The sequence below is a fragment of the Sinocyclocheilus grahami genome, unplaced genomic scaffold (genome assembly GCF_001515645.1).
Source record: "Sinocyclocheilus grahami isolate Dianchi unplaced genomic scaffold, SAMN03320097.WGS_v1.1 scaffold1423.1, whole genome shotgun sequence".
Classification (NCBI taxonomy): domain Eukaryota; kingdom Metazoa; phylum Chordata; class Actinopteri; order Cypriniformes; family Cyprinidae; genus Sinocyclocheilus; species Sinocyclocheilus grahami.
Window position 1 is genome coordinate 103,827 of NW_015506602.1, and position 9,599 is coordinate 113,425.

General features: G+C 46.2%; 2 protein-coding genes across 5 annotated transcripts in view; both read right to left on the reverse strand.

Annotated features, from left to right (window-relative positions):
- Positions 1 to 732: 732 nt before the first annotated feature.
- On the reverse strand, positions 733 to 2,308 carry LOC107570163 (salivary glue protein Sgs-3-like). Its single transcript, XM_016256364.1, has 2 exons — positions 2,260 to 2,308; positions 733 to 1,304 (listed from the first exon to the last, which is right to left on the reverse strand). The coding sequence occupies exons 1-2, from the start codon at positions 2,300 to 2,302 to the stop codon at positions 733 to 735; spliced, it is 615 nt and encodes a 204-aa protein (XP_016111850.1). The 5' UTR covers positions 2,303 to 2,308.
- Positions 2,309 to 2,342: 34 nt separating this feature from the next.
- The window catches only part of LOC107570171 (transmembrane protein 181-like), a 22,664-nt gene continuing 15,407 nt past the window's right edge, over positions 2,343 to 9,599 (reverse strand). For all 4 annotated transcript variants that reach the window (XM_016256375.1, XM_016256373.1, XM_016256371.1 and 1 more), the window contains exons 12-17: positions 9,132 to 9,234; positions 3,887 to 3,938; positions 3,723 to 3,805; positions 2,984 to 3,073; positions 2,836 to 2,902; positions 2,343 to 2,757 (exon numbers count right to left, since the gene is read on the reverse strand). In XM_016256375.1, coding sequence (XP_016111861.1) covers positions 2,673 to 2,757; positions 2,836 to 2,902; positions 2,984 to 3,073; positions 3,723 to 3,805; positions 3,887 to 3,938; positions 9,132 to 9,234 — 480 coding nt within the window. In that variant the 3' untranslated portion in view covers positions 2,343 to 2,672. The remainder of the gene's footprint in view (positions 2,758 to 2,835; positions 2,903 to 2,983; positions 3,074 to 3,722; positions 3,806 to 3,886; positions 3,939 to 9,131; positions 9,235 to 9,599) is intronic.

A 9,599-nucleotide genomic window follows, 5' to 3' on the forward strand; every position in this document is an offset into this window, starting at 1 on the left:
AACTAGTGTGTGTGTGTGTGTGTGTGTGCGAGAGAGTGAGAGAGAGAGAGTGTGTGTGTGTGTGTGTGAGTGTGAGAGAGAGAGAGAGAGCGTGTGTGTGAGAGAGAGTGAGAGAGAGAGAGAGAGAGAGAGAGAGAGAGAGAGAGAGAGTGTGTGTGTGTGTGTGTGTGTGAGAGAGTGTGCGTGCTTTGCGAGTATAGTGTGAGTGTCTCTCTGCAGGGATCTGGCACCGAATCAAACCTCAATTTGACACTTCCACCACAAACACCGGCACACACTGTGATGGAGGGCGACCTCAACCTTCTCGCCTCCAGCCACGGCCTGTTTTTCTAACATGGGGAATTTCCTTTTCCAAATATTTGGAAAGTTGCAGAACTCCGGGCGACTCCGTGAAGCCCGAGCCAGACTCAGCCGAGGGCAAACAGGGGAAATACTGAGCTTTTTGGACACTTAATATTTGGCCTCAGATCATGTCAACCATTTAGCTGATCTTTCACACTTTTTCAGAGTTTCTTGCTGCTGGCGTTTGTTTGTTTGTTACAGTGTGACTGCTCTCTCACACACACTCACACACAGACACACTCTCTCACACACACACACACACTCTCTCTCACACAAACACACTCACTCTCTCTCACACACACACTCACTCTCTCTCTCACACACACTCACTCTCTCTCACACACAAACACACTCTCTCACACACACTCTCACACTCTCTCTCACACACACTCACTCTCTCTCACACACAAAGACGAGTGTGGTCACCACGATGGCCAGCAGGCTGTTCTTCCACATCACCCGAGACACCTTGGGCTTCCCTGGACGAGACCGAACGGGGCCGCTCTCCAGCTCAAGCAGCGCTGCTGTGGTCGTGGCTGTTGTGGTGGATGGTGTGCGGCTGGTCGGGGGGGCTGTAGGGACTCTGGTGGGCTTCAGGGAGTGCGTCTCGGGTCTCGAGGGTTTGCTGGGTTTCTTGGGTCGGTTGGGTTTGATGGGCGTCCGTGGAGGAGGATGCGGCACTTTGGTGCTGGTGCTTTTAGTCGTGCTGGTGCTGGTGGGCTGTGTGGTGCTGGTGCTTTTAGTCGTGCTGGTGCTGGTGGGCTGTGTGGTGCTGGTTGCCGTGGTAGTGGGTGCGGTCGTCATAGCGACGGTTTCCAGCATCATGAGTGATTCTGACTCAGTGGGTTCAGCGCTGCTGGAGGAGGATGTGGTTGTTGTTGGTGCTGGTTTTGTAGTTGTACTCGTAATTGTAGTCGTGGGTTTGGCTGTTACTCGTCCTTTAGTTGTCGGATGAGTTATACCTGAAAAGATCAAATCGATTGCAGAAACCGACCAGTGTTAGGGTTGGGCTTTTAGTATCATTGAGATACCACTGTAGTTCATATTAATATTCTGAATTAGTTTTTATATTACTCATTTTCGTTCAAGTTTCACTAATTCAGTTGTGTGTTTTTGCCATTTTATTAGCTTTTGGTTGCTTTTAAATATGTTTGAATCATTTTTACTTCAGTCTTAGTTTATTTTAGTACATCGAGTTAGACTGAAGGAAAATGAGAGATGTTGATAGAATCAAATTAAGTTTATTTTTTTGATTTGATTTTTCAGAGCTTTAGTTTTAGTTAACTATAATAACCCTGAAACCAACTTCTGCCTTGATCATTATAATTAAATACTAACCACATACATACAGACAGTTTTTTCTTCGTAATATCTTAATAAATATATATTTGTGTCCCTGCAGCACAAAAGCAGTGTGAGTCGCTGGGGGATATTTGTAGCAATAGCCAGCAATACATTGTATGGGTCACAATTATACATTTCTCTTTTATGCCAAAAATCATTAGGATATTAAGTAAAGATCATGTTCCATGAAGATATTTTGTAAATGTCCTACCGTAAATATATCAGAACTTAATGTTTGATTAGTAATATGCATTGCTAAGAACTTCATTTGAACAACTTTAAAGATGATTTTCTCAATGTTTAGATTTTTTTGCACCCTCAGATTCCAGATTTTCAAATATTGTCCGATCCTAACAAACCATACATCAATGGAAAGCTCAATTATTCATCTCCCTAACCCTTCTGACTGGTTTTGTGCTGCAGGGTCACCAGCTGCAGTGTCCTGGTTCACTGCAGACTATTGACACTCTGTCATTGACTTCATTCCCCATAATCCTTTGCACAGCCTCATCAGCACTCATTGTTTTGAATCAGAAGAGCAGTGACTGCTGATGTGGCTGTGGCTCTGCTCACCCTTGAATATGTTGTAGGTGTTGACTCCGGCGCTGGCTGTCATCAGCGGACACTCATTAAGCACATTTTACTGCATTGCAAAAAAAAAAAAAAACCCTAACCTAAATACATTTTGTAAAAGTAAACACCAATGTACTCTGAGTGCTACTGAATTTAAGGTAAGCTCATCGTGTGGTTTCCATCATTTCAGGAGTTAAATGTGCTTTACACATCAGCTTCAGGAAAACATACAGGATTCATTTTTCTCCTTTTAATTTCCAGGTGAACGATGACATTCATCCTAATAGTGTCTGAACACTGATCATCAGCCGCAGCTCAGATCTAATGCTGGCCTTCGCTGACACTCAAACACACTGTAGCTTTACACACCGCAGCCGCTAAACACACGCCAGCGATCCGGAGTCACTCCGCTTTCAGTCGCTCCCGCTCTCATCCTGGTATTTGGCGCTGGCTTTGATGGCGCGGCCGTTCTGGAGAGGCGTCTCCTCATAATCGCTCCTTCAGAGAAACACACACACACAGGAGCATCAGAAAGCATGGTGTGGATGGCATGAGTGACGTGATGTGGGGACGTACCCGTAAATGACGTCATCGTCCGAGTCGTTGAGCATGGAGAAGGCAGGATTGTCCTTCAGCTGCGAGTCTGCACACACACACACACACACACACACGGTTACGTGACGAAGGCCAGCTTTGCTGCAGAAACACACAGCGATGGACTCACCGTACAGAGCGCTTGTGGAGGGCGAGTAGACGAAGGCTAGCGTGTAGAGATAGAAGTTCAGCAGGCCGTAGAAGGAGAGGAACTCCGCCGGTGCAGACACACTCAGGAGAACCACTTTAGATTTCAACCATTTAACAAAAGTGTTATCTAAACGTTCAACTTGAACTAAAATGAAAAACAAAATCTAATTGAAAATAAACGATAATAGTATGACTTTAAACCAGGGTTATTATAGTTGACTAACATCACAAAGATATTTTTGTTGCTGGAAATAAAATTAAAATCTCTTATTTTCAACTTGAACTATTAAAAACAATTATAAACTATACATTTTAAATTTATTTAAAGAATGGCAAAAAACATTAAAACAAATCACTGAATTTAAGAAAGTTGTAATATAACGAAACCTTAAAAAAGATTTCCGTTACGTGAAATAAACAAAACGTTAAAAATATATATTTAAAAAAACTTTAAACTTAAAAGTATTTGGTTTAACTTGATGCTCTAAAAAAATTTAATGAATAAAAACAGTACAGACTGTATAAAAGGACAAACGGTAAAATTACTAAAACTTGGAAAATATAAAACTAATTTAAAATATTAATAAAAACGAAAAAACCCTGCTTTAAAGCAATGAAATGTCATGATTTTTCTGGGCATGTGTTATTAATGGAAACACATTTACAATCCATACGGACTTCTGGTGACTGATGCGGTACGAGCTCTAGTGGAAGGATATAATTCTGGTAGTGAGTGGAAAGTTCGGCAACAAAGTTGTCTTGCAAAGCCTTGGAGCCGAATCTCAGGTACAGAATGAGCACACTGAGGAAACAGGAAGAGGAAATGCCCTTCACTCATCTGAACGCCTGCATGTGCAGACGCTGCTGTGAACCGAGTGTTTACCTGATCACCAGCACCAGCAGCGTCAGCACCGTCAGGAACTTCAGCCGCAGATCTGAGCAAAACAATCAGACCACCATCACAAACATGCACGCTGTACTCTGTGTGTGTCTGTGTGAGAGAGAGTGTGTGTGTGTGTGTGTGTGTGCGTGAGAGAGAGTGTGTGTGTGAGAGAGAGAGAGAGTGTGTGTCTGTGTGAGTGTGTGAGAGAGAGAGAGTGTGTGTGTGAGAGAGAGAGAGAGTGTGTGTCTGTGTGAGTGTGTGAGAGAGAGAGAGTGTGTGTGTGAGAGAGAGAGAGAGTGTGTGTCTGTGTGAGTGTGTGAGAGAGAGAGAGTGTGTGTGTGAGAGAGAGAGAGAGTGTGTGTCTGTGTGAGTGTGTGAGAGAGAGAGAGTGTGTGTGTGAGAGAGAGAGAGAGTGTGTGTCTGTGTGAGTGTGTGAGAGAGAGAGAGTGTGTGTGTGAGAGAGAGAGAGAGTGTGTGTCTGTGTGAGTGTGTGAGAGAGAGAGAGTGTGTGTGTGAGAGAGAGAGAGAGTGTGTGTCTGTGTGAGTGTGTGAGAGAGAGAGAGTGTGTGTGTGAGAGAGAGAGAGAGTGTGTGTCTGTGTGAGTGTGTGAGAGAGAGAGAGTGTGTGTGTGAGAGAGAGAGAGAGTGTGTGTCTGTGTGAGTGTGTGAGAGAGAGAGAGTGTGTGTGTGAGAGAGAGAGAGAGTGTGTGTCTGTGTGAGTGTGTGAGAGAGAGAGAGTGTGTGTGTGAGAGAGAGAGAGAGTGTGTGTCTGTGTGAGTGTGTGAGAGAGAGAGAGTGTGTGTGTGAGAGAGAGAGAGAGTGTGTGTCTGTGTGAGTGTGTGAGAGAGAGAGAGTGTGTGTGTGAGAGAGAGAGAGAGTGTGTGTCTGTGTGAGTGTGTGAGAGAGAGAGAGTGTGTGTGTGAGAGAGAGAGAGAGTGTGTGTCTGTGTGAGTGTGTGAGAGAGAGAGAGTGTGTGTGTGAGAGAGAGAGAGAGTGTGTGTCTGTGTGAGTGTGTGAGAGAGAGAGAGTGTGTGTGTGAGAGAGAGTGTGTCTGTGTGAGTGTGCGTGAGAGAGAGTGTGTGTGTGAGAGAGAGAGAGTGTGTGTGTGTGAGAGAGAGAGAGAGAGAGAGAGAGAGAGAGAGAGAGAGAGAGAGAGAGAGAGAGAGAGAGAGAGAGAGAGAGAGAGAGAGAGAGAGAGAGAGAGAGAGAGAGAGAGAGAGAGAGAGAGAGAGAGAGAGAGAGAGAGAGAGAGAGAGAGAGAGAGAGAGAGAGAGAGAGAGAGAGAGAGAGAGAGAGAGAGAGAGAGAGAGAGAGAGAGAGAGAGAGAGAGAGAGAGAGAGAGAGAGAGAGAGAGAGAGAGAGAGAGAGAGAGAGAGAGAGAGAGAGAGAGAGAGAGAGAGAGAGAGAGAGAGAGAGAGAGAGAGAGAGAGAGAGAGAGAGAGAGAGAGAGAGAGAGAGAGAGAGAGAGAGAGAGAGAGAGAGAGAGAGAGAGAGAGAGAGAGAGAGAGAGAGAGAGAGAGAGAGAGAGAGAGAGAGAGAGAGAGAGAGAGAGAGAGAGAGAGAGAGAGAGAGAGAGAGAGAGAGAGAGAGAGAGAGAGAGAGAGAGAGAGAGAGAGAGAGAGAGAGAGAGAGAGAGAGAGAGAGAGAGAGAGAGAGAGAGAGAGAGAGAGAGAGAGAGAGAGAGAGAGAGAGAGAGAGAGAGAGAGAGAGAGAGAGAGAGAGAGAGAGAGAGAGAGAGAGAGAGAGAGAGAGAGAGAGAGAGAGAGAGAGAGAGAGAGAGAGAGAGAGAGAGAGAGAGAGAGAGAGAGAGAGAGAGAGAGAGAGAGAGAGAGAGAGAGAGAGAGAGAGAGAGAGAGAGAGAGAGAGAGAGAGAGAGAGAGAGAGAGAGAGAGAGAGAGAGAGAGAGAGAGAGAGAGAGAGAGAGAGAGAGAGAGAGAGAGAGAGAGAGAGAGAGAGAGAGAGAGAGAGAGAGAGAGAGAGAGAGAGAGAGAGAGAGAGAGAGAGAGAGAGAGAGAGAGAGAGAGAGAGAGAGAGAGAGAGAGAGAGAGAGAGAGAGAGAGAGAGAGAGAGAGAGAGAGAGAGAGAGAGAGAGAGAGAGAGAGAGAGAGAGAGAGAGAGAGAGAGAGAGAGAGAGAGAGAGAGAGAGAGAGAGAGAGAGAGAGAGAGAGAGAGAGAGAGAGAGAGAGAGAGAGAGAGAGAGAGAGAGAGAGAGAGAGAGAGAGAGAGAGAGAGAGAGAGAGAGAGAGAGAGAGAGAGAGAGAGAGAGAGAGAGAGAGAGAGAGAGAGAGAGAGAGAGAGAGAGAGAGAGAGAGAGAGAGAGAGAGAGAGAGAGAGAGAGAGAGAGAGAGAGAGAGAGAGAGAGAGAGAGAGAGAGAGAGAGAGAGAGAGAGAGAGAGAGAGAGAGAGAGAGAGAGAGAGAGAGAGAGAGAGAGAGAGAGAGAGAGAGAGAGAGAGAGAGAGAGAGAGAGAGAGAGAGAGAGAGAGAGAGAGAGAGAGAGAGAGAGAGAGAGAGAGAGAGAGAGAGAGAGAGAGAGAGAGAGAGAGAGAGAGAGAGAGAGAGAGAGAGAGAGAGAGAGAGAGAGAGAGAGAGAGAGAGAGAGAGAGAGAGAGAGAGAGAGAGAGAGAGAGAGAGAGAGAGAGAGAGAGAGAGAGAGAGAGAGAGAGAGAGAGAGAGAGAGAGAGAGAGAGAGAGAGAGAGAGAGAGAGAGAGAGAGAGAGAGAGAGAGAGAGAGAGAGAGAGAGAGAGAGAGAGAGAGAGAGAGAGAGAGAGAGAGAGAGAGAGAGAGAGAGAGAGAGAGAGAGAGAGAGAGAGAGAGAGAGAGAGAGAGAGAGAGAGAGAGAGAGAGAGAGAGAGAGAGAGAGAGAGAGAGAGAGAGAGAGAGAGAGAGAGAGAGAGAGAGAGAGAGAGAGAGAGAGAGAGAGAGAGAGAGAGAGAGAGAGAGAGAGAGAGAGAGAGAGAGAGAGAGAGAGAGAGAGAGAGAGAGAGAGAGAGAGAGAGAGAGAGAGAGAGAGAGAGAGAGAGAGAGAGAGAGAGAGAGAGAGAGAGAGAGAGAGAGAGAGAGAGAGAGAGAGAGAGAGAGAGAGAGAGAGAGAGAGAGAGAGAGAGAGAGAGAGAGAGAGAGAGAGAGAGAGAGAGAGAGAGAGAGAGAGAGAGAGAGAGAGAGAGAGAGAGAGAGAGAGAGAGAGAGAGAGAGAGAGAGAGAGAGAGAGAGAGAGAGAGAGAGAGAGAGAGAGAGAGAGAGAGAGAGAGAGAGAGAGAGAGAGAGAGAGAGAGAGAGAGAGAGAGAGAGAGAGAGAGAGAGAGAGAGAGAGAGAGAGAGAGAGAGAGAGAGAGAGAGAGAGAGAGAGAGAGAGAGAGAGAGAGAGAGAGAGAGAGAGAGAGAGAGAGAGAGAGAGAGAGAGAGAGAGAGAGAGAGAGAGAGAGAGAGAGAGAGAGAGAGAGAGAGAGAGAGAGAGAGAGAGAGAGAGAGAGAGAGAGAGAGAGAGAGAGAGAGAGAGAGAGAGAGAGAGAGAGAGAGAGAGAGAGAGAGAGAGAGAGAGAGAGAGAGAGAGAGAGAGAGAGAGAGAGAGAGAGAGAGAGAGAGAGAGAGAGAGAGAGAGAGAGAGAGAGAGAGAGAGAGAGAGAGAGAGAGAGAGAGAGAGAGAGAGAGAGAGAGAGAGAGAGAGAGAGAGAGAGAGAGAGAGAGAGAGAGAGAGAGAGAGAGAGAGAGAGAGAGAGAGAGAGAGAGAGAGAGAGAGAGAGAGAGAGAGAGAGAGAGAGAGAGAGAGAGAGAGAGAGAGAGAGAGAGAGAGAGAGAGAGAGAGAGAGAGAGAGAGAGAGAGAGAGAGAGAGAGAGAGAGAGAGAGAGAGAGAGAGAGAGAGAGAGAGAGAGAGAGAGAGAGAGAGAGAGAGAGAGAGAGAGAGAGAGAGAGAGAGAGAGAGAGAGAGAGAGAGAGAGAGAGAGAGAGAGAGAGAGAGAGAGAGAGAGAGAGAGAGAGAGAGAGAGAGAGAGAGAGAGAGAGAGAGAGAGAGAGAGAGAGAGAGAGAGAGAGAGAGAGAGAGAGAGAGAGAGAGAGAGAGAGAGAGAGAGAGAGAGAGAGAGAGAGAGAGAGAGAGAGAGAGAGAGAGAGAGAGAGAGAGAGAGAGAGAGAGAGAGAGAGAGAGAGAGAGAGAGAGAGAGAGAGAGAGAGAGAGAGAGAGAGAGAGAGAGAGAGAGAGAGAGAGAGAGAGAGAGAGAGAGAGAGAGAGAGAGAGAGAGAGAGAGAGAGAGAGAGAGAGAGAGAGAGAGAGAGAGAGAGAGAGAGAGAGAGAGAGAGAGAGAGAGAGAGAGAGAGAGAGAGAGAGAGAGAGAGAGAGAGAGAGAGAGAGAGAGAGAGAGAGAGAGAGAGAGAGAGAGAGAGAGAGAGAGAGAGAGAGAGAGAGAGAGAGAGAGAGAGAGAGAGAGAGAGAGAGAGAGAGAGAGAGAGAGAGAGAGAGAGAGAGAGAGAGAGAGAGAGAGAGAGAGAGAGAGAGAGAGAGAGAGAGAGAGAGAGAGAGAGAGAGAGAGAGAGAGAGAGAGAGAGAGAGAGAGAGAGAGAGAGAGAGAGAGAGAGAGAGAGAGAGAGAGAGAGAGAGAGAGAGAGAGAGAGAGAGAGAGAGAGAGAGAGAGAGAGAGAGAGAGAGAGAGAGAGAGAGAGAGAGAGAGAGAGAGAGAGAGAGAGAGAGAGAGAGAGAGAGAGAGAGAGAGAGAGAGAGAGAGAGAGAGAGAGAGAGAGAGAGAGAGAGAGAGAGAGAGAGAGAGAGAGAGAGAGAGAGAGAGAGAGAGAGAGAGAGAGAGAGAGAGAGAGAGAGAGAGAGAGAGAGAGAGAGAGAGAGAGAGAGAGAGAGAGAGAGAGAGAGAGAGAGAGAGAGAGAGAGAGAGAGAGAGAGAGAGAGAGAGAGAGAGAGAGAGAGAGAGAGAGAGAGAGAGAGAGAGAGAGAGAGAGAGAGAGAGAGAGAGAGAGAGAGAGAGAGAGAGAGAGAGAGAGAGAGAGAGAGAGAGAGAGAGAGAGAGAGAGAGAGAGAGAGAGAGAGAGAGAGAGAGAGAGAGAGAGAGAGAGAGAGAGAGAGAGAGAGAGAGAGAGAGAGAGAGAGAGAGAGAGAGAGAGAGAGAGAGAGAGAGAGAGAGAGAGAGAGAGAGAGAGAGAGAGAGAGAGAGAGAGAGAGAGAGAGAGAGAGAGAGAGAGAGAGAGAGAGAGAGAGAGAGAGAGAGAGAGAGAGAGAGAGAGTGTGTGTGTGTGTGTGTTACCTGTGTAGGGAGTGTTCTTGAGCTCGGAGCAGGCGCGCAGCACCAGAAACAGCAGATACAGCACATACACAGTCACCAGCAGCAGAAAGAAGATCTTCATGCCCTGCAGCAATTTTACATGTTTATTTTTTTACTGTATTTTCTGTAAATGAAGTTGCATTTATTTTTTTAACTGTGTTTTCCAAAATAAGTAGATTTTTATCATCTGAAACATGATGCAACCTATACTGCAAAGTGACTATTTTATCCTTATATTTTAACCATATTTTCTGTAACACTATTAGCTTTTCAATTATCTCACTGTATTTTCAGAATATAAGTTATTATAGAAACAAGCTGCAACTTATATTCCAAAGCGACTAACTGTATTTTTTACCCATACTTTAAGGAGTCACTTTTTTAAACCATATTTTCCAGAATAATTTTTATTATTATTATTATTATCTAAAATATTCTGTGCCTTTTTTT